The sequence below is a fragment of the Pseudopodoces humilis genome, chromosome 29 (genome assembly GCF_049639895.1).
Source record: "Pseudopodoces humilis isolate 2021_Gansu_Grassland_sample_001 chromosome 29, ASM4963989v1, whole genome shotgun sequence".
Taxonomy (NCBI): domain Eukaryota; kingdom Metazoa; phylum Chordata; class Aves; order Passeriformes; family Paridae; genus Pseudopodoces; species Pseudopodoces humilis.
The window spans coordinates 4851411-4875295 of record NC_142228.1 but is presented as its reverse complement, the minus strand read 5'-3'; the positions used below and the strand labels follow the sequence as shown (position 1 = coordinate 4875295).

Genomic DNA, 23885 nt, shown 5'->3' with positions numbered 1-23885 from the left:
GCCCTGGGGGACCTGTGGAGACAGAAAACCCCCCAGGGATGGCTTGGGGACATCCCAGAGCTGGTGAACACCTGGAGCTTTGTGCTCAGCCCCATTGGAGTCTCAGGTTGTGGAATCCCAGGGTGCTTTGGGCTGGAAGAGACGTTAAAAATTATCCATTCCACCCCTGCCATGGCAGGGACACCTCCCACTGTCCCAGGCTGCTCCAGCCCCAATGTCCAGCCTGGCCTTGGGCACTGCCAGGGATCCAGGGGCAGCCCCAGCTGCTCTGGGCACCCTGTGCCAGGGCCTGCCCACCCTGCCAGGGAACAATTCCTGCCCAATATCCCATCCAGCCCTGCCCTCTGGCACTGGGAGCCATTCCCTGGCTCCTGGCCCTCCATCCCTTGTCCCCAGTCCCTCTCCAGCTCTCCTGGAGCCCCTTTAGGCTCTGGAAGGGGCTCTGAGCTCTCCCTGGAGCTTCTCCTCTCCAGGTGAACATTCCCAGCTTTCCCAGCCTTTCCTCACAGGACAGGACCCCTGTGAGTTTTTCCAAGAACACCCAGCCCTGGTGTCCCACCATTCCCACTTTGCTGCTTTTTTGGTGCTGCCCTTTGGAGAACCTGTAGGAGGAACCGTCTGGGAATGTGCTGGGAATGTGCTGGGAATGTGCTGGGAATGTGCTGGGAATGTGCTGGGAATGTGTTGGGAATGGGCTGGGAATGTGTTGGGAATGTGTTGGGAATGTGCTGGGAATGTGTTGGGAATGGGCTGGGCTTTTCCTTGCCTGTGATCCTGGGAAAGGTAGATCAGTCTCAGCAGGGTGGATCAGCCTTGCATTGCAAACGAAAAAAGAAAGGTATAATAAATAAGTGAGGATAAAAATTGGGAGGGAAAAAGCTGAGGGAGGAGTTTCCAGTCTGGTCCCTCCACATCCTCTGGAATCAGCTCCAGCTGGAGGGGAGGGGGGATGGCAGCTGCTGCTCTGCTCCCTCCTTCCAACAGCTCCCGAGCCCTGAGAGTGCCAAAGGCACTGGAAACTTGTCCTGGCTGTGGGCCTTGAACCTGAGGGGGAAAAAACAACCCCAGGTGTTCATTTTTGTCAGAAATCCCGGGACCTGGGGTGTCTTTGGAGTTCAGACCTGACTTTGTGGGAGGATCCTGTGAAGTCCAGCAAGGCCTGGTGCCATCCTGCCCCCCACGACCCCATCACTGCTCATCCCACCCAGACTGAGCTGAAACTTGGACTCAGCTCAAGTTCAGAGGCTCGAGGAAGAAGGCTCAAGTCCCTGGACCTGGCTGAGAGTTGGAATCTCATGTCCCAGGATCTGAGTTGATGTTGGATTCTCCTGTTCCTGGGCTGATTTTGGATTCTCCTGTCTCTGGACCTGAGCTGGCATTCTGGGCTTGGATTGCACTGGGAGTTATTGAGGTCTCTTTAAACCTGGAATCTTACAGGATTCAAGGAAAAACTCCATAAAAAGAGCTTTGATTTAGTGAAGTGACAGAGAAGCTCCTGGGCTCATTCCAAGGAGCCTTGGCCATGTGGACCTGCTTGCCCTCAGAGCTGGTAGAACATCGACCTTGGCCTTCCAACAAGAGCCTCCTCTCCTCTCCTCTCCTCTCCTCTCCTCTCCTCTCCTCTCCTCTCCTCTCCTCTCCTCTCCTCTCCTCCCTCCTCTCCTCCTCCTCTCCTCTCCTCTCCTCTCCTCTCCTCTCCTCTCCTCTCCTCTCCTCTCCTCTCCTCTCCTCTCCTCTCCTCTCCTCTCCTCTCCTCTCCTCCTCTCCTCTCCTCTCCTCTCCTCTCCTCTCCTCTCCTCTCCTCTCCTCTCCTCTCCTCTCCTCTCCCTCTCCTCTCCCTCTCCTCTCCTCTCCTCTCCTCTCCTCTCCTCTCCTCTCCTCTCCTCTCCTCTCCTCCTCTCCTCTCCTCTCCTCTCCTCTCCTCTCCTCTCCTCTCCTCTCCTCTCCTCTCCTCTCTCTCCTCTCCTCTCCTCTCCTCTCCTCTCCTCTCCTCTCCTCTCCTCTCCTCTCCTCTCCTCTCCTCTCCTCTCCTCTCCTCTCCTCTCCTCTCCTCTCCTCTCCTCTCCTCTCCTCTCCTCTCCTCTCCTCTCCTCTCCTCTCCTCTCCTCTCCTCTCCTCTCCTCTCCTCTCCTCTCCTCTCCTCTCCTCTCCTCTCCTCTCCTCTCCCTCTCCTCTCCTCTCCTCTCCTCTCCTCTCCTCTCCTCTCCTCTCCTCTCCTCTCCTCTCCTCTCCTCTCCTCTCCTCTCCTCTCCTCTCCTCTCCTCTCCTCTCCTCTCCTCTCCTCTCCTCTCCTCTCCTCTCCTCTCCTCTCCTCTCCTCTCCTCTCCTCTCCTCTCCTCTCCTCTCCTCTCCTCTCCTCTCCTCTCCTCTCCTCTCCTCTCCTCTCCTCTCCTCTCCTCTCCTCTCCTCTCCTCTCCTCTCCTCTCCTCTCCTCTCCTCTCCTCTCCTCTCCTCTCCTCTCCTCTCCTCTCCTCTCCTCTCCTCTCCTCTCCCACAATCCCAAATGGAATCTCTGCTGGTTGAGTTGATGTTGTCATGGCAACGCCTCAGCTCTGCCGAGGGGAGGGAGTTGATTATTTCCAAATATTTGCATGATAATTTCCGTGTGTTTGGATCTGGGCTCAGGCTGGGCTCTCCAGGGGGAAGCTTTGCCAAGGCCAAGGGGCTGGAAGGGAATTCCAGCCCTGGAGGTGGACAGGGGATGGGATTGTGGTGTTCCAGGAATGTGGGCAGAGGGAGATCCGTGGGATGGAAGGAGTTGGGTTTTTCCTTCCCACTGAGTTCCTGTCTCCATCGTCACTGGGAGGGTGGCACAGGTTTCCAGGAACGAGTGGATCCCCTGGATCCCTGGCAGTGCCCAAGGCCAGGCTGGACATTGGGAGCACCTGGGACAGCGGGAGGTGTCCCTGCCATGGCTGGGACAATCCTCAAGGTCCCTTCCAATCCCTAAACCCCTGGGATTCTCCAGCAGGAGGCAGGAATAGAAGAGATTTCCCAGCCATGTTGAGGGGCCTGGCTGCTGGGAAAGCAGGAGATGAAATTCCTGCAGCAAACAACCCTCAGGATTCCCATTTTCTTTATTATTATTTTAAAATTCTGGCTGTTCAAGTGCCCAGACTGAACCCAGAGGATTCTCCAAGATGTGCTGAGTGCACCAGGATGGGCTGAAGATTCCTTAGAGCAGCTCTGGGCCAGACCTCAGCTTCCAGCTCATCCCAGAGACCAGAGGGACTGACGGACAAAACATGGGAATGTTTTCCCATGACCTCCCTCACTGCCTGCTCTGGACACCCCCTGTAGGAAATTCCAGGCTCCTGCCCCCTCCCAGCTGCCAAACCTGGCTAAAAAATCCCCTCCTTGGCTCAGAAATCCAAAAGCGGCCGTAAATTAGCATTCCCCTGTTTATTAAATCCAAACAATATTTGGATTTTAAGGAAAATATCCCTCCCAGCAATTCCACTCATCTCACACCACCAATCCCAGAGGCAATCCAAACCTGGAGCAGCTCCTATAAATCCCTGGGCACATGGCACATCCTGCTCCATCACAACAGAGCCAAAGTTGCTTTTCAAGCCCTACCTTGTCTCTCCCCAGCTCCAGGAGAATTCCAGAGGCCCTGGAGAGCAATTCCCAAAACCTGGAGTTCGTGGGGTTTGTGACAACCTCGAAGACCCAAACCCTGAGTAACCTTTGAGCTGCTGCTCCTCCCTGGGGTTTGGGGCTGCTCAATCAAACATTAATTAATTTGTTATGGCAAAACAATTTGGGGGCTGCTCTGGACACCAGGGGCTGCTGGCAGGTGGTAAATGTGGACCTGTTCTCCCTGGGAATGCTGATTCCGAGAATTCTGGCTGACCCAGGGAATTCTGGCTGACCCAGGGAATTCTGGCTAATTCAGGGAATGCTGGCTAATTCAGGGAATGCTGGCTAATTCAGGGAATGCTGGCTATTCTGGGGAATTCTGGCTGTTCTGGGGAATTCTGGCTCTCCCCAGGAAGAGGACCAGGACACAGAACATTTTAGGTGACACCAAGCACCCCCTAAAGGTCCCCCTGCCTTGGGTGAGCTGATCCAAGGGCAGATTTTCCTATTCCATAAAAACCAATGACTTCTCCTGGCCTGAGCCCCTCTGGGTTATTCCTGCCCCAGGCCCCTTTGCCTTTCTGGGCCCCATTTATTCCCATTTTCAGAGGGATGAACAGCCCTGAGCCCCTGGGTTTGGGGGGATTTTCCCAGTTATTGCTGCCTGGGAATGCCCAGCCCCTCCAGGATGCAGGAATTTCCCTGTGCAGCCGTGGCTTTTCCCAGCTGGTTTTTAACCAAAACGACTTCTCTGGGAATTCCATCCCAGCCCCTCCCCTCCCTTCCAACCAGGAATTCCTTTCCAATATCCCATCCATCCCTGGATGGCACTGGAAGCCATTCTCTGTGTCCTGGCCCTCCATCCCTTGTCCCCAGTCCCTCTCCAGCTCTCCTGGAGTCCCTTTAGGCCCTGGAAGTTTCCCTGGAATTTCTCCTCTCTGGAATTGTCCAAATTTTGTTCAACCAAAGGCTGTGAGCACAAATCAAGCACAGGAAAATCCTTCCAGGGCTGTGGATGCTTCAAAAGCCTCCTTTAAAAAAAAAAAAACAAACATAAAAAAAGGCCCCAAATTCAAGGAAATGTTTACTGAAGGCAAACCCGAAGGAATCCAAACCCTCAGGCTTTGGGAATCTGGGAGAGCTGAGATAAGGCCCTAAAAACCAATGGATGAGGCGTTAAAATGAAATCTGCATTTCCAGCTTTCCTTGGAGCTTTGTTCCTGTCAAATGCCCAGAGCTGAAATAGGAGCCCTCCAAATAGCACCAACACTTGGGAAAATGTGGGAAAAACCTTGGAATTCGGGGTGGTGCCACCAAGGTGACAAAGTTTGGGGCTGTTCCCTGTCCCAGGAGCTCTAAAGGTGTTTGCAAACATTGGATTTTTATTCCTGCTTTTTCCAAGCACTGGGAGCGAGGTCTCAGAGCCCCAGGTGAGGTTTGGGGATGCTCTGAGAATCATCCAGGTCATTCCCTGATCCCAGCCCTTCTCTGGGTGGCTCCGTTCCCTTCCTGGAGGAGCTCAGAGCATTTTAATCAGTCCCAGGGAGACTCCAGGAGATTTCAGGGCTGGAAAAAGCTTTGGAGATAAAAGTCTCTTCCAAAGGTTAATTAAATTTAATTGGATTAATCCCTTTGGCCCAGGGATCATCTTTTGCTCCCATTTTCTCCAGTTGGTGATCGAGACCTCCCAGGTGCTTCCCAAGGGCAATTCCTGAATTCCTGGTGCTGAGGAGGTTGTGGGAAGGGTTTTCCATCCCTGGGAAAGGTTTTCCACCCCAAGGAAGGGTTTTCCATCCCTGGGAAGGGTTTTCCACCCTAAGGAAAGGTTTTCCACCCCAGGGAAGGGTTTTCTACCCCAGGGAAGAGTTTTCCACCCCAGGGAAGGGTTTTCTACCCCAGGGAAGAGTTTTCCACCCCAGGGAAGGGTTTTCCCTGCTGGAGAGGCTCTGGAAAGGTTTAAATTGTGCTGAGCAACAGCAGGACCTGGCAGCGTTCTCTTAAACCAGCATTGCTTGGGGCAGCTCTGGGGGGACAAAAGAATCTGATCTGGAATATGAAATAATCTGTTCTGGAGGAATAAATAATCTGTTCTGGAATATTAAACAATCTGCTCTGGAGGAATAAATAAACAACTCGGAAAGAGCAAAGAATCTGCTCTGAAGAACAAACAAGCTGCTCTAGAGGAATAAAGAATCTGCTCTGAAGGAGTAAATTATTTTCTCTGATGCAATATCTGATCTGCTCTAGAATATTAAATAGTCTACACTGGGGGAGCAAAGAATTTGCTCTGGAGGGACAAAAAATCTGATTTGGATGAAAAAAAAACCTGGTGTGGAATATAAAATAATCTGATCAGAAGGAGTAAATAATTTGCTTTGAAGGAACAAAAAATCAGCTTTGGAGGAGCAAATAAACAGCTCTGAGGAATAAATAATCTGCTGTGGAAGGACAAACGGCCAGCTCTGGGATAGGAAACAATCTGCTCCTGGGGAACGGCTGAGCTGCTGCCAGGGCTCTGCTGGGCTCCCCGGGAGAGGCAGAACTGGGAAGGACTCGATGGGCACAGAGGGGACAAAATGAATCTCTGGGTGTGGGGGGACCCAGCTGGGGACAAAGAGGGACAAGGCGAGGGGGAGGAGGATGGATCTGGGTGTGGGAAAGGCACCCAAATCCTTGGATTCAGCCTTTTGCTCCCGTTGTCCCATCATGGAGTGAGGGAAGCTCATCCTCCTGTGCTTTAGGGACAGCTGGGGACAGTCCCCCAGAGGGGCTGGGGGTGCCTCAGTGACCTCCCCAGTGCTGGGGCAGCTGTGCTGGCTCTGTGGGGACAGTGACAGTGACAGTGACACAGTGACAGTGACACAGTGACAGTGACAGTGACACAGTGACAGTGACACAGTGACAGTGACACAGTGACACAGTGACAGTCACAGTGACACAGTGGCAGTGACACGGTGACAGTGACACAGTGACAGTGACAGTGACACAGTGACAGTGACAGTGACACAGTGACAGTGACACAGTGACAGTGACAGTGACACAGTGACAGTGACACAGTGACACAGTGACAGTGACAGTGACACAGTGACACAGTGACAGTGACAGTGACAGTGAGTGACACAGTGACACAGTGACAGTGACACAGTGACACAGTGACAGTGACACAGTGACAGTGACACAGTGACAGTGACACAGTGACACAGTGACAGTGACACAGTGACAGTGACAGTGGCAGTGACACAGTGACAGTGACACAGTGACAGTGACACAGTGACAGTGACAGTGACACAGTGACACAGTGACAGTGACACAGTGACAGTGACACAGTGACACAGTGACAATGACACAGTGACAGTGACAGTCACAGTGACACAGTGACACAGTGACAGTGACAGTGACAGTGACAGTGAGTGACACAGTGACACAGTGACAGTGACACAGTGACACAGTGACAGTGACACAGTGACAGTGACACAGTGACAGTGACACAGTGACAGTGACACAGTGACACAGTGACAGTGACACAGTGACAGTGACAGTGGCAGTGACACAGTGACAGTGACACAGTGACAGTGACACAGTGACACAGTGACAGTGACACAGTGACAGTGACACAGTGACAGTGACACAGTGACACAGTGACAGTGACACAGTGACAGTGACACAGTGACACAGTGACAATGACACAGTGACAGTGACAGTGACAGTGACACAGTGACAGTGACAGTGACACAGTGACAGTGACACAGTGACAGTGACACAGTGACACAGTGACAGTGACAGTGACAGTGAGTGACACAGTGACACAGTGACAGTGACACAGTGACAGTGACACAGTGACACAGTGACAGTGACAGTGACACAGTGACAGTGACACAGTGACAGTGACAGTGACAGTGACACAGTGACAGTGGCAGTGACACAGTGACAGTGACACAGTGACAGTGACACAGTGACAGTGAGTGACACAGTGACACAGTGACAGTGACACAGTGACAGTGACACAGTGACACAGTGGCAGTGACACAGTGACAGTGACACAGTGACACAGTGACAGTGACACAGTGACAGTGACACAGTGACAGTGACACAGTGACACAGTGACAGTGACAGTGACACAGTGACACAGTGACAGTGACACAGTGACACAGTGACAATGACACAGTGACAGTGACAGTGACAGTGACACAGTGACACAGTGACACAGTGACACAGTGACAGTGACAGTGACACAGTGACACAGTGACACAGTGACAGTGACACAGTGACAGTGACACAGTGACACAGTGACAGTGACAGTGACACTGTGACAGTGACAGTGACACAGTGACAGTGACACAGTGACACAGTGACAGTGACACAGTGACACAGTGACAGTGACAGTGACAGTGAGTGACACAGTGACACAGTGACAGTGACACAGTGACACAGTGACAGTGACACAGTGACAGTGACACAGTGACAGTGACACAGTGACACAGTGACAGTGACACAGTGACAGTGACAGTGGCAGTGACACAGTGACAGTGACACAGTGACAGTGACACAGTGACAGTGACAGTGACACAGTGACACAGTGACAGTGACACAGTGACAGTGACACAGTGACACAGTGACAATGACACAGTGACAGTGACAGTCACAGTGACACAGTGACACAGTGACAGTGACAGTGACAGTGACAGTGAGTGACACAGTGACACAGTGACAGTGACACAGTGACACAGTGACAGTGACACAGTGACAGTGACACAGTGACAGTGACACAGTGACACAGTGACAGTGACACAGTGACAGTGACAGTGGCAGTGACACAGTGACAGTGACACAGTGACAGTGACACAGTGACACAGTGACAGTGACACAGTGACAGTGACACAGTGACAGTGACACAGTGACACAGTGACAGTGACACAGTGACAGTGACACAGTGACACAGTGACAATGACACAGTGACAGTGACAGTGACAGTGACACAGTGACAGTGACAGTGACACAGTGACAGTGACACAGTGACAGTGACACAGTGACACAGTGACAGTGACAGTGACAGTGAGTGACACAGTGACACAGTGACAGTGACACAGTGACAGTGACACAGTGACACAGTGACAGTGACAGTGACACAGTGACAGTGACACAGTGACAGTGACAGTGGCAGTGACACAGTGACAGTGACACAGTGACAGTGACACAGTGACAGTGAGTGACACAGTGACACAGTGACAGTGACACAGTGACAGTGACAAAGTGACAGTGACACAGTGACACAGTGGCAGTGACACAGTGACAGTGACACAGTGACACAGTGACAGTGACACAGTGACAGTGACACAGTGACAGTGACACAGTGACACAGTGACAGTGACAGTGACACAGTGACACAGTGACAGTGACACAGTGACACAGTGACAATGACACAGTGACAGTGACAGTGACAGTGACACAGTGACACAGTGACACAGTGACACAGTGACAGTGACAGTGACACAGTGACACAGTGACACAGTGACAGTGACACAGTGACAGTGACACAGTGACACAGTGACAGTGACAGTGACACTGTGACAGTGACAGTGACACAGTGACAGTGACACAGTGACACAGTGACGGTGACACAGTGACACAGTGACAGTGACAGTGACACAGTGACAGTGACACAGTGACAGTGACACAGTGACAGTGACAGTGACACAGTGACAGTGACACAGTGACACAGTGACGGTGACACAGTGACACAGTGACAGTGGCACAGTGACAGTGACACAGTGACAGTGACACAGTGACACAGTGACAGTGACACAGTGACAGTGACACAGTGACACAGTGACAGTGACACAGTGAAGGTGACATAGTGAAGGTGACAGTGACAGTGACACAGTGAAGGTGACAGAGTGATGGTGACACAGTGACAGTGACACAGTGACAGTGACACAGTGACACAGTGACAGGAGCCATGGGTGACTTTGCTGCACCTGGTCACAATCCCAGCCCTTCCTCCTGCTCTGGGCCAGCAGCTGTGCCACGGCCTGGCTGGGACAGGTTGGGGACAGTCCTGAGCCAGGCCTGGGGACAGTCCTGAGCTGGGACAGGTTGGGGACAGTCCTGAGCCAGGCCTGGGGACAGTCCTGAGCTGGGACAGTTCTGAGCTGGGACAGGTTGGGGATGGTCCTGAGCTGGGACAGTTCTGAGCTGGGACAGGTTGGGGACAGTCCTGAGCTGGGGACAGTTCTGAGCTGGGACAGGCTGGGGACAGTCCTGAGCTGGGACAGGTTGGGGACAGTCCTGAGCTGAGACAGTTCTGAGCTGGGACAGGTTGGGGACAGTCCTGAGCTGGGACAGGTTGGGGACAGTCCTGAGCCAGGCCTGGGGACAGTTCTGAGCTGGGACAGTCCTGAGCTGGGGACAGTTCTGAGCTGGGGACAGTTCTGAGCTGGGGACAGTCCTGAGCTGGGACAGGCTGGGGACAGTCCTGAGCCGGGTGCAGCAGTGCCCTGGGCACAGACGGGGCTGGCTGGGATGGGTTTGGGGTTGTGCCAGGGAAACCCTTGGGAAAAGGGCCGTGCCTGTGTGCAGTGCAGCCCTGCAATGTTTGTGTTGTGGTTTCGCTCTTCCACAGCTGCTGTTCCAGGAAAAGAGGGAAGAGCCGTCTGCGGGGTTTGGCCGAGTGACAGGGGATCCCACACGAGGAGCTGCTCAGATATTTTGGAGTGGGAGCAGTGGGAAGGGAAGGGGTTTGTGGATGGAAAAGTCTCTTTTGTGTTTGTGGAAGCTCAGGGTGAAGGAAGGAAAATGGGGGTGTCCAGAGGGACAGAGGGATTTGATGTTAACCATCCCAAAATGTGCCAGGCACGGGAGGCAGAATTCCTGGTCTTCGTGAGGAAAGATGGCTTGGAATCCAGGGTTATGGAATTGTTCAGGTTGGAAAAGCCCTCTGAGATGAGTCCAACATCCCCCAGCACTGCCAAGGCCACCACTGGCTCCTGTCCCCAAATGCCACATCCCCATGGATTTAAATCCCTGCACTGGACAAGCATTCCCGTGAAGAAATGTTCCCAGTATCCAACCCAAGCCTCTCCTGGCACAGCTGGGGGAGTTTCCTCTTGCATGGAATTCATGCCTGGAGAAAAAGGGCTCTGAGCTAGCTCTGCTCTTCCTTGGGATCTGCTCACCTTGGATCCACCCAGGGGACCTTCAGCTCTCTTGGAATTGTCACTTCCAGGGAAGGATCCTATTTTCCCCTCGTTCTGCCCATATCCAACATCCCCCCAAAGCCAAAGTCTTGACCCAGTCCCAGTGGGGAGCAGAGGATCCCCCAGTTTGCTCCTACAGCCCCTGGAGTGTTCCCCTGAGGGCTTCTCTCCAGCATTTTTCCAACCTTTTCCTCCAAGTCCTGCAGGTCATGGACACTCCCTGTAATTCCAGGCTGGAGCAGCTCACAGCTCACATCCCAGGGGACACCAGAGCTGATTCTGAGGGAAGAATGTCAAAGGCTCCGTTTATTTGTGTGCTGTCCCCTCAGCTGGGGTTGGGAGCAGGCTGGAGTGTCCCCAGATGAAGGAGTTCGGGTTGGTATCCCGGGATAACCTGTTCCAGTCTGGATCCTTTGTTTTCCCCACTGTTTTTCCTGCCAGTGGAAATGTTCTGCTCCCGTCTGGTGTTTGCCTGGGAATATTTATAGAGAGGATCCGGAGCTTTCCCCTCGCCAGACACAACCCAAGCTGTGCTGGACTCCTCCCAAATCCTGCCTTTCCTGCTCCTCTTCCCATCCCAGCCACTCCTGGGGTGCTCCTTTCCCTGTCCCATCCATCCCCGTGTCCCCCCCCATGGGCTGTTGGCACCTGGGGAGGTGTTGGGATAAAAGTGGGAATAAATCCAGACTGGAGCCACCCCAGCCTCCATAACTCCTTAAAAAGGGATTTTCCATCTGGATAAATCCAGGGATGGGGTGGATGGATGGTCACCATGGTGACCGCTGGGATTGGTGGTCAGCTCTGAGGTGGAGATGAGGAATTCCCTTGTTTGTCTCTCTTGGAGAATCCACCGGGATTCAGCTCTGCCTCGTTCTTATCCAGTCACTGGATTTCGCCTCCTGCTGTTCTCTCCCCTTTCCTTAAAAACTTTCCAGTGCCAGCCCCAACATTCCCAAATTCCCATCAGGTAGGCACTGATGGATATTTTGGTCCATTTTCCCTCTCTCCAGGCCAGTCCCAGCAGCCTGAGCTGCCTGGAGTTTTCCCAGGTTGGTTGGGAAATCCTTCCCCTCGGAGCTGGGAGTGCCCTGTGGGTGGCAGGAAACTCACTGCAAATGTTTTTATAATTCCATTTATTTATCCATAAAATCCCCCATGGGGGAGGGGGGGACACCTGGGGACACTGGGGGACAAAGGGAGAGAGGTGCTGCAATGCTTTGGGGTACAGAGAGAGAAAATCCTTTCCTGGAGAGGAGAAGCTCCAGGGAGAGCTCAGAGCCCCTTCCAGAGCCTAAAGGGGCTCCAGGAGAGCTGGAGAGGGACTGGGGACAAGGGATGGAGGGCCAGGAGCCAGGGAATGGCTCCCAGTGCCAGAGGGCAGGGCTGGATGGGATATTGGGCAGGAATTGTTCCCTGGCAGGGTGGGCAGGCCCTGGCACAGGGTGCCCAGAGCAGCTGGGGCTGCCCCTGGATCCCTGGCAGTGCCCAAGGCCAGGCTGGACATTGGGGCTGGAGCAGCCTGGGACAGTGGGAGGTGTCCCTGCCATGGCAGGGGTGGGAATGGGTGGGATTTGAGGTCTCTTCCAGCCCAAACCACTCCAGGATTTTGTTATCACCCTTTCATCCGTACCAAAAAGTGGCTGGACATTCCTTCCATCCATCCATCCATCCATCCTTCCATCCATCCATCCCTCCATCCATCATCCATCCATCCATCCCTCCATCCCTCCATCCATCATCCATCCATCCATCCATCCATCCATCATCCATCCATCCATCCATCCATCCATCCATCCATCCATCCCTCCATCCATCATCCATCCATCCATCATCCATCCATCATCCATCCATCATCCATCCATCATCCATCCATCCATCATCCATCCATCCATCCATCCATCATCCATCCATCATCCATCCATCCATCCATCCATCCATCCATCCATCCATCCATCCATCCATCCATCATCCATCCATCATCCATCCATCATCCATCCATCCATCCATCCATCCATCCATCCATCCATCCATCCATCCATCCATCCATCCATCCATCCATCCATCCATCCATCCATCCATCCATCCATCCATCCATCCATCCATCATCCATCCCAAAGGGGCAGTAGCACTGCCAGGACCCCTCCTCATCCCTGGCAATTCTGCTTATCTCTGGCTCCTCCACCAGCCAGAATCGGCAGCAGCTTTTCCCTATTTAATTTTTCAGGATGTTCCAGGGGAAGCAGCAGAGCTCCTGGAGTGGGAGGGATGAGCAGGATCTGGTTCTGTGCCTTTCAGAGCTGTTTTCTTTTATTTTGTTTTATTTGGGATCATCCCAGTCCCTGGGGGCAGCAGCTGAACGAGGCTGACAGACGAGTGACACCTCCGGCTCCGGATGGAACATCCCTCCCTCCCGGGAATCTCTGCTCCTTCCCCACTCCCCGTTCCTGCCTGCAGCTCCCAGGGATGCCCGGGGTGTGATTCCCAAGGGATACTGAGGTGGGAAGGGCGTTTGGATTCCTTCCCCAGCATGGAGAAATGACGGAAGCAGCATCCCAGGATCATTCCTGCCTGTCCTGGGATGATCCCTGCAGGAGTGCAGGTTATGGGACACTTGTTCCCTCATTTAAATTATTAGAAGTGTAGTTTAATAGGACAAGAGCAAGGAGCTGGAATATTGAATTCCTGGCTCCTGCTCATCCAACAAAACCTTTCCCAGCCCTGGGCTGGAATCCTGGTGCTTCCTCCTGCTCCTGGATTATGTAAGGAGCTTTTCAATAATATCCATGGAGCTCAGGATCTTCTGGCTCTCATCCCTCCTGTGGTCACCCTTCACTGCCACATGTGATTCCCAAGGGATGCTGAGGTGGGAAGGGGATTTTTATTCCTTCCCCAGCACAGAGAAATTGTGGAAGCAGCATCCCAGGATCATTCCTGCCTGCCCTGGGATGACCCCCAGGAGAGCAGCTTCCCAGATATTTGTTCCCTCTTTTTAATGATTAAAAATTAAGCAAAACAGGACACGAGCAAGGAGCTGGAATATTGAATTCCTGGCTCCTGCTCATCCAACAAAACCTTTCCCAGCCCTGGGCTGGAATCTTGGTGCTTTCTCCTGCTCCTGGATTATGTAAGGAGCTTTTCAATAATATCCATGGAGCCATCTGGCCCCAGATTTGGGATGCAAATGCAATATGTTCCCTAAAAATAGCACAGCGGCTCCGTGGGGTTGTACAACACCTCCTGCTCCTCGGGAAGGGAGGGAATTGGGAAAGGAGGGAGCGGGGAAAAACCTCCTCTCCCGGCTGGGGAAGGGCTGGAGGAGCTCTGGAGTCCCAGCTCCTGCCCCTTCCCTCTCCGGGACCCAGGGATGGGGTGGAAGGCACCAAATAAACGAAAATTGGGAGATAAACCGGGAATTTCTGTAGGGAAGCTTTGGGTCCCATCCCAGGGTAGGTGGGAGCTCGGGTTTGTCCTGGATATGTATCCCAGTTGATGTTGAAGGAATTCCAGAACCATGGAATGCTTTGAGTTGGGTTCTCCAAGCCCCATCCAGCCTGGCCTGGGACACTTCCAGGCTGGAATTCCAGAGGTGCCAGAGGGAAGCATTGGCTCCATGTGCTCATCCCTTGGGATCAGAGACACTTTTGCTTCTTTCCCAGCCTTTGCTCCATCCCGAATTCCCTCGGGATGACAAATTCCCTCTTTTCCCGACAAAGCCGCTTTTCCCTCTCTCTCCCGTTCCTGCCATTCCCTCTCCCTGCAGCAAACCGAGATGGTGTCATGCTGTGCTGACACCTGGGACGGCTCCAAACCTCCCCGGGCAGCCCCTTCCAGGGCCTGACCACCCTTTCCATGAGAGAATTTTCCCGAAATCCAACCTGAGCCTCCCCTGACACGCCTGAGGCCATTTCCTCTCATCCTGTCCCTTTTTCCCAGGAGAAATCCCGGTGCCCTGGGCTGCCTCATCCTGTCCCGGAGTTGTGGAGTCAGAAGGTCCCCCCTGAGCCTCCTTTTCTCCAGGATAAATTTATTTCCTTGAATCCAGGGGGGCCGGGTGCCCCCGGACCCCGCACAGCCCCAGGACATCGGTGCTGCTGTATCCCGGTGGGAACAGCCCCTTTTCCCAGCTGGATGTGGCAGACATCTCCCTTTTATCCAGGGGGAAATTCCTTGTCCCTGATTGCTCCCGGAGCTCAGCCCACAGCAGAAACACCCTCGGGAAAAATCTGGAGCGAGTGGTTTTCCCTGGAAAAGCTGCGTGGCCTCGGCTGGGATGAACCCTCGGATTCACCTCCCCATTCCCAGGCAGCTTGCAGGGAACTAAAACCCCAAATCCCTGGAAACCAGAGCATGCTCGGGCCAGCCAAACGGGTAAAACTTCCCAACTCCACGTTTTCCCAGGGTGGGATTGCAGCTCCCACTTCCTTGAAGCCACGTTTCCATGGCAATTGGATGTTTTGTTTTAATCTAGAAATCTTTGTCTGGGAAAAATGGGAGCGTTGGGAGTTCGGTCAAGATTCCTGCCTGGATATGGAGGGGTTGGAGGGGCAGGGACTCCCTGGGAGCACAGACAACATCCAGGGATCCCCTGCTCAGCAGGGGCTGGGGGCACCTGGGGACACAAACCCGAGTCTCGGAATCATGAGGAATGTGGGAGGATTTGGGGAATCTCAGGGTTGGTGGGAACAGGGAGCACACCCAGAGCAGCTCGAGCTGCTCCATCCCATGCTGGGAATTCCTGCCCTTCCCAGGGGTCACACAGGAGGTGGGTGGTTCCTGGGAAGCGGGGGAGCCCTGGAAGATGGGGGAGCCCTGGGAAGAGCAAATCCTTGGAAATTTGGGGAGCCCCAGGAAGTTTGGGGAGCCCTGGGAAGAGCAAATCCCTGGAAGGTTGGGGATCCCTGGGAAGTTTTGGGAGCCCTGGGAAGTTTGGGGAGCCCTGGGAAGTTTGGGGATCCCTGGGAAGTTTGGGGAGCCCTGGGAAGTTTGGGGAGCCCTGGGAAGTTTGGGGATCCCTGGCTCACCGTTTCCATGGTGATACCAAGCAAAGGATGCTGGAAAACCTCGGGATGAACTCAGCATCCCACAGCATTCCCAGGCCATGTCTGGCTCCAGCTCCAGGTCCTTCCTTCTCGAGGAGCACTGGGAGCCCCAGGCCCGAGTGCCCTCCCGGGATGCACATCTGGGCTCCCTGCCAGATGTGGCTCCTGTGGCTGCCCTGGCCCCGCTGCCCCCCCCGGCCCCTCCTGGGGGTGGGAAGAGCCCTTGGAGACACTTCCAGCCCAAGGAATTCCTTGGGATGTCGCTCCCATTATACAGAAGGGAGACTGAGGCCAAGGACAGTGAAAATCCAGGAGAATCCAAACCTTTCCCAGCTCTTTTCCCTGTGGTGCAGAAGATTTATGGGAATTTACTGAGGAATTCCCAGATGGAGCCGTGTGGGACCTGCTTTGGCTTTCTCCAAGCAGGAATATCCCCCTGGAGCTGCTGGCTGCGGCTGACAATTCCAGAGGATGACAATTCCAGAGGATAACAATTGCAGAGCTGGGAATAACCATTCCAGAAGTGAGGAATCACATTTCAGAACTGGGGATAACAATTCCACCAGAAACACCTCCCAGCTCTGGCTGTATCCTCATTTCCCAATAAATCAGAGCCAGGATCAGCTCCAGCTGTTCATTCCCAGGTGGAATTGGATGTGTTTGGACAGGACCAGGCAGGGTGAAAAGGAAGCTCCCGCTTTTGGCAGCACTTGGAATTTTAATTCCTGAATTTTCGTCCCAGCCAAGCTCTACCGGAGCTCCCTGCAGAGTTTTCCAGGGATGCTCTTCCCAAAAACGCCCTGGAAAGGCAACAGCAGGAGTAGGAAGCTGAGCTTCCCCCTGCAGCCAGCGGGGAGCAGGTGCTGAATTAATCCCAGATTTAATTCAAGCTCCTTTAATCCTGCAGGGAAAAGAACAGCTCAGGATTTGTTGGGAGACACCGCCCTGGGAGCAGGAATGGATTTCATGTGTGGGAAAATGCAGTTCTCAAGGAATCCTGGGTTATTCCCAACCTGGAATGCACTAAAAGCAGAATTTCCAGGCCCTGAGAGCGGGGCTGGAGATGAAGGAATTGGTTGGGGTTCCTCACATCCCAAAATAAGGTTTAAAACTGAGGTGTGCCAAATCCCAAGGGACTGGGATTGATTTTGAATCCGAAGATTTCAGGGTTATTTTTCCCCACATTGATGGGTGATTCCAAAAACTGGGCTCAGGATTCATTGGGAGACTCTGCTGGGTACAGGAATGGATTTACTTTATGGAAAAATGCAATTTCCAAGGAATTTTTTATTATTCCCAACCTGGAATGGGCTATAAACTGAATTCCCAAGCCCTGAGAGTAGGGCTGGGGATAAATGAAGTGTTCCAAAAATCCCAAACGAGGTTAAAAATTGGGAAGTGCAACCCAAGTCCCAAGGGATTGGGACTGATTTTAGTTTCTCTGAGCAAATCCAAGGATTCCAGGATTATTTTTCCCCATGTGATGGGTGTTTGTAAAAACTGGGATGGGAAGATCAGTGGCTCAGTCCCAGAACTCCCAGAAAAAGCCATTCCAAATGATGCTAAAATTAGAAAAAACTGGGAAAAAAAAGTCGAATTGGAAAAAGAAGTTGTAAAATGGTCAAAAATTCCTAAAATTGGAAATATGAATAAAATCATGGCTGGGATTTCCCCCTGGGACACTCAGAGCCCTCTCCAGTGCCACGGAGCCCTTTGGGATTTGCTGTGTCCAGGGAAAATTCCTTCTGAAATGAATGAACCTAAACCCAGATTTTTGGTGCTGCTGGGCCCTCCCTTTTCTCACAATTCCAGGAAATATTTAATCCTCACTAAAGCTCCTGAATCCCAGCATGGGTGTGGAATATTTAGGATGCAGTTAATGAGCTCTGATCCAGGCACTTCATCCAAGCTGGGCTTTTAACTCCCCTCTCCTACAGCAAACAGGGATTTTGGAAGGAATAGATCTTTTAGGAGAAGGGACAATTTTTCCAAGCCAATTCCATGTTTTTGGTTTCATCCCTGTGCAGGAAAAACAAGGAAAGCTGCCTGGGGTTGGCAGCTCCTCATAAAAAATCCTGTTTATTTTGTTTTCTGGGTTATCATCACTGATGGAATTCCTCAAATGTGGGGTTTAATCCCAAAGTCTTTTCCATGGTGTTTCCTTTCCCTCCCTTTCCATGGGCACCGCTGGCTTCATTCCAGGATTTCCCATTTAAAATTCCAAATCCTGCTGTTTTTAAGATTAATTTGGATACCTGCAGGTTAGATCTTGGTATGGATGGACAGGGATTTACCCGTGGATAGACCTGGAGACGGGAAATCCATGGAATTAGAGCTGGGGCAGGTGCAGAAATGGGCAGAGGAGTTTTGGATGGAAAATATTTTGGGAAAATTCCTGTTGCCCAACAAATTCAACTAAATAGTATTTTCATCTGAGGTGTCAGGGAATTACTGAGGGAAGCAGATGGAATCTCCTCTGGAGTGCTGGAAGGGGATCAACACCCGGCAGAGCCGTGGGGGTGGGTGGGATCGGCAGGAGTGGGAGTAATGGGATGGGAATTGGAGCTGGAGGGGTTGGGGGAATCTTGGGAAGCGTTCGAGCCTGGTCTGGGATCTGGGCAGCTGGGGCAGATCCTGGGATGCTGTGGGGCTGTGGAGATGGGATGGGATTGGGATGGGATTGGGATGGGATTGGGATGGGATTGGGATGTTCTCCATCACCAAAGGCATTTGGGAAGAGCTGGCAGGGGTTTGTTCCCAAAACTGTGGGAATGTGTGCTTTGGGGCTGGGCTTTTCCCAGGAGGTGACAGCAGTGTCTGGCCCAGGGGATCCAGAATTCCAAATTCCTGGATCAGTTTGGATCTTGCTGAGCTGGGAGGTGACGCCTTGGAGGGGCTGGAAGGGAGGGGATCCAAGCACTGGGATGCTCCCATTTATCCTGGCAAATTCCAACCTGAACCCATCCCCACCGCTGTGGTCTCGTTTTCTTTTGCCTTGGCAGCTTCTGGGTGAGCAGGATCTGTTTAGGTGGGATTTTGGGAAGGAATTCCTGGCAGTGGGACCCTGGCACAGCTGGGGCTGCCCCTGGATCCCTGGCAGTGCCCAAGGCCAGGCTGGACATCGGGGCTGGAGCAGCCTGGGACAGTGGGAGGTGTCCCTGCCATGGCTGGGGTGGGAATGGGTGGGATCTGGGGTCTCTTCCAACCCAAACCATTCCAGGGTTCCATGATCCTGTGAGGAAAATTCTCTTGGGAGAAGGTGGCAGAGCCCTTTGCCAGCAGATCTAAATCCTGAATTCCTGAGATCCACAAAACCTCATCCAGTGTCCCCTCACTGTCCCCTTGTCCCCTGCCTGTGTCCTCCCAACCTTTTTCGTGCAGACCCTGGAGAAGCAGCTCCAGAGCTGGGAATGGTTGGGATTCCCCTGAAATTCTCCCAGAGCTGTTAGAAACTGAAATGCACAATGAAATAGTAGGAAAACCCTACAGAATAGTGGGAAGCTGAGGAATGATTCATCCTCCAACAGAAACTCCTCAGATGTGGAGGTGGCACTGCTGGTCACCAGCGTGGATCCAGATCCAGGAATATTCCAGGTTTAGGACAAATTTGGCTTTGTTACCAACTTCCTCTGTCATTCCTTAGCCCCAGGTGGAATCTCGGGTTTGTTGGGATGTGGGAGCAGCAGGAATCCCGAGGAGAGGAGGCGCCAGCCCTGGGTGTGTGGGGCCAGGAGCCCACGGGGCCCATCTGATCTCCGCAGTTCTGCTTCCAAAGCCACTTCATGACTTCGTCCACTCATTTTAGTGGAAAAGAGGGACTGACCTCAAGTTACTCCAGGTGGATTTGGGATGTGGAAACCTCCCATCACCCTGAGCTCTGATGTGTCCAAGCCCAAAAGGCTTTTCCAGCTTGGAGCAGCTGCCAATCCCAAAATTCCTTGACATTTAGGACATTTTTTATGTCATTTCATGACCAACATTCCCAAGTGGCCTCAAGCTATGTCAGGGATGGGACAGCAGAGGGGAATCCATGAATCCATGAATCCTCAGCACTGGAGCCCTCCTGGAGAGTGGGAACAGATCGTGCTGGGGAAGGAGGAGTTGGTTTGGTTTGGTGATGTGGGGATGTCACCAAAGTGTCCTCCAACCAAATTCCAGCTGGAAATGGGAGGTCCCCCCTTTCTCTTCCTTGGAAGTTCAGAGCAGGCTGGAGCCACTGTTCCAGGGAGGATCAGGAGCCAGGGATGCTCCTGGTGCCAGTGGGAGCTGATTTGGGATGAGGTGCAGGAGTTTCTGCTCCCAGCAGATCCGATTGCTGGATTTCCTCCCTCACTTGCCAGGGATCTGATCATCCAGGTGGGAACATTCCAGCTGTTCTCGAGCTCCCTAACCTCCCTCTTCTCTTCCAGAGGAGACGACATTTGAGGCCGGAGTCAAGGTGCAGATCCACAGCCAGTCTGAGCCTCCCTTCGTCCAGGAACTGGGATTTGGGGTGGCCCCCGGATTCCAGACCTTTGTGGCCACCCAGGAGCAAAGAGTAAGTCCCAAATTCCTGTTCCATCCCAGGATCCCTCGGGGGCTTCCTGGGAGAGGTTCCTTCTCCGTACCTGATGCCCCTTGAGATGCAGCTCCAACAGGTTTTTTGATGCCTTGCTTCACATTTCTTGGGATGAGGGCAGCTTTCCCAGGTTATCTCCCATGCATTCCCACAGCTCCTTAAAGTCCCACAGCAATTCCATCTCCAGGTGGGATTTCATCCCTGGTGACTTCCCTGCTTTGCTCTTCCACGGTTGGAGTTGAGCAGTAGCAGCTCCAAGTGTTGGGTCCTGTCCAACCCACCAGAGTTTTCCCAGGAAAAAACACACTCCAAGGATATTAAAAGAGGCAGGAGGACAATTTCCTGATGGAGAACAATGGGAATCTTTCAGGTGACACCAAAACATTCCCATGATTTATGACAAACTCTGCTGGGATACCCTGGAATCGTCTTCTGTGAATCCCAGCAGTGACACATCCACATGATGGATGGATGGATGGATGGATGATGGATGGATGGATGGATGGATGATGGATGGATGGATGGATGGATGGATGGATGATGGATGGATGGATGGATGGATGGATGGATGATGGATGGACGGATGATGGATGGATGTATGGATGATGGATGGATGATGGATGGATGGATGGATGGATGATGGATGGATGGATGGATGGATGATGGATGGATGGATGGATGGATGGATGGATGATGGATGATGGATGGATGGATGATGGATGGATGGATGATGGATGGATGATGGATGGATGATGGATGGATGGATGGATGGATGATGGATGGATGGATGGATGGATGGATGGATGATGGATGGATGGATGGATGGATGGATGGATGGATGGATGGATGATGGATGATGGATGGATGGATGGATGGATGGATGGATGGATGATGGATGGATGGATGGATGATGGATGGATGGATGGATGGATGGATGGATGGATGATGGATGGATGATGGATGATGGATGGATGATGGATGGATGGATGGATGGATGGATGGATGGATGGATGATGGATGGATGATGGATGATGGATGGATGATGGATGGATGATGGATGGATGGATGATGGATGGATGGATGATGGATGATGGATGGATGGATGGATGGATGGATGGATGATGGATGGATGGATGATGGATGGATGATGGATGGATGGATGATGGATGGATGGATGGATGGATGATGGATGGATGGATGGATGATGGATGGATGGATGATGGATGGATGATGGATGGATGGATGATGGATGGATGGATGGATGATGGATGGATGGATGGATGATGGATGATGGATGGATGGATGGATGATGGATGGATGGATGGATGGATGGATGGATGGATGGATGATGGATGGATGGATGGATGGATGGATGATGGATGGATGGATGGATGGATGGATGGATGGATGGATGATGGATGATGGATGGATGGATGGATGGATGGATGGATGGATGGATGGATGGATGGATGATGGATGATGGATGGATGGATGGATGATGGATGATGGATGGATGGATGATGGATGGATGGATGATGGATGGATGGATGGATGATGGATGATGGATGGATGGATGGATGATGGATGGATGGATGATGGATGGATGGATGGATGATGGATGATGGATGGATGATGGATGGATGGATGATGGATGGATGGATGGATGGATGGATGATGGATGGATGGATGGATGGATGATGGATGGATGGATCATGGATGGATCATGGATAGATGGATGGATGGATGGATGATGGATGGACAAGGATGGACAGGGATGGGAATGGCTGGACAGGGCATCGTGTGGTGCCTGATGCTCAAAGATTTTGGGAACAGCTCCTTGAGTCAGACCCACCTGGCAGCTCCAGCAGTGATTGAAAAGATTTGTCTTCCTTAAAAATCCCATCCTGGATAAGATTTGGGATTAGGGCTGGGAGCTGGAGCCTCAGAGAGGATCTCAAGGACTTTGGGTTAAATTGGTGCAAATTCCAGGGCTTTGCTGCAGCTGCTGGAATCCTTCCCCACCCCATTGCCAGCACTGCCTATTTCAATATTTCCATTAAAAATGAGAATTCCAACCAGGAGAACATCATCCAGATGAGAGGGGAAAACATCCCTCCCCAAAGGTCCCCTTCACGTGGGAAATGAAGAGGACAGAAGAACAGATTTAGGGACTCTCAGCTCCAGGTTGTCCCTTTTTCCAGGGGTTTTGCCAGAGTTTTGCTGCTGGGAAAGGGAAGGGCTCATTCCTGGCGTTTTCTGTCTGGTTTAGAACCATCTGAGGCCTCCAAAACTTTTCCCAGGAGAGCTGGAGGGATCTCCTGCATTCAGCTCCCACCCCAATCCCTCTTCCCAGAAAGTCATTTTTAACCTAATTACAGCCATTAATAACTTCCTCTAATTAATTATCCCTTGGGGACCTTCTGGGCTTGCCCCACCTTCCCAATGTGCAGCTTTTATCCCAATCCCTCATTTAGTCTGGGTTTTTCCAACTAAATCTCTGTCTGTGCTGCTCCTTTAATAAAGCAGAGCCAAAGGTGGAACAGCTCCAGGAAAATCCCCCAGGGACTGAGCCCAGGAAGTTATTGGGGTCCTGAACCTGGAGTTTTACACCCTGGGCCATAAAAGAAATGATCCTGCAGCCAAAAAAAAACAGGAATAAAGTGGAGATGGTTTCCCATCTCCCTGCTCAGAGCAGCCTCAGGCTCTGAGCTCTTTATTCAGGGATAAAAAGTGTGGAGTGGGGAGGATTTGGGGTGTTGGGAGCTGTGGATCCTCTGTGGGACAGAATTTGGGGGGTGGGGGGTTCATTCCTGGCTCTGGAATCGTTTCCTGTGGCCCTGCTCAAATTCCTCCCTTCTTTCTTCATCCCACTCTGGAAATCAGAGCATTCCCTGGGCTTTGCTCCCTGATTTTCTGACTTCCCAGGGCTGCAGCTGCCAGCACCAGTGAGGATTCACATCTTGGGACCAGGGGATAAATCCTGGCTTTCCACCCAGAGCTTCCCAAAATCCCCTGTCCAGAGCCAGCTCTGGCTCCATGGTTGGGATCTCATTAAATCTCCTTCACAATGAGCTCCCAGGCTGGAAAAATGGGAATTAAATCAGCTTTGCTCCTCCTCCAGTGGCTGCACCCTGTGGTTCCTGCAAGGAGAAACTTTTGGGATGCATTTCCCACTTTGGGAGTTGATGCAGGAGTGACCTCTGGAGCGTCCCAGGAGGGATCTGGCAGTGTCAGGGTTGGGAATGCTGAGTCAGCAACAAAAACTGCTGAGAAAGCAATTCCAGGAGGAGGTTTGTCCTTAAAATGTGGTGGATGAGTTAAAGAGGCCAAGCTGCTTATGGATGTGTGGCCAAGGGAGACGTTTCCTGGTTGAAAAAAAGTGGGATTGTTCATCCTGGAGGAGACACCAGGAGACACCAAACTGTGACCTTCCAGGACCTGAAGGGGCCACAGGAAAAATAGGGAATATTTCCAAGGGATGGAGGGCCAGGAGCCAGGGAATGGCTCCCAGTG

General features: G+C 52.4%; 1 protein-coding gene across 2 annotated transcripts in view; it reads left to right on the top strand.

Moving 5' to 3' along the window:
- LOC102099544 (acid-sensing ion channel 2) overlaps positions 1-23885 on the top strand; it is a 74839-nt gene that overhangs the window by 37832 nt on the left and 13122 nt on the right. For both annotated transcript variants that reach the window (XR_015774665.1, XM_088068082.1), the window contains exon 3: positions 20224-20351. Coding sequence is in view for 1 of the 2 variants with exons in the window: in XM_088068082.1 (XP_087924208.1) it covers positions 20224-20351 (128 nt within the window). In the remaining variant the exon portion in view is untranslated. The remainder of the gene's footprint in view (positions 1-20223; positions 20352-23885) is intronic.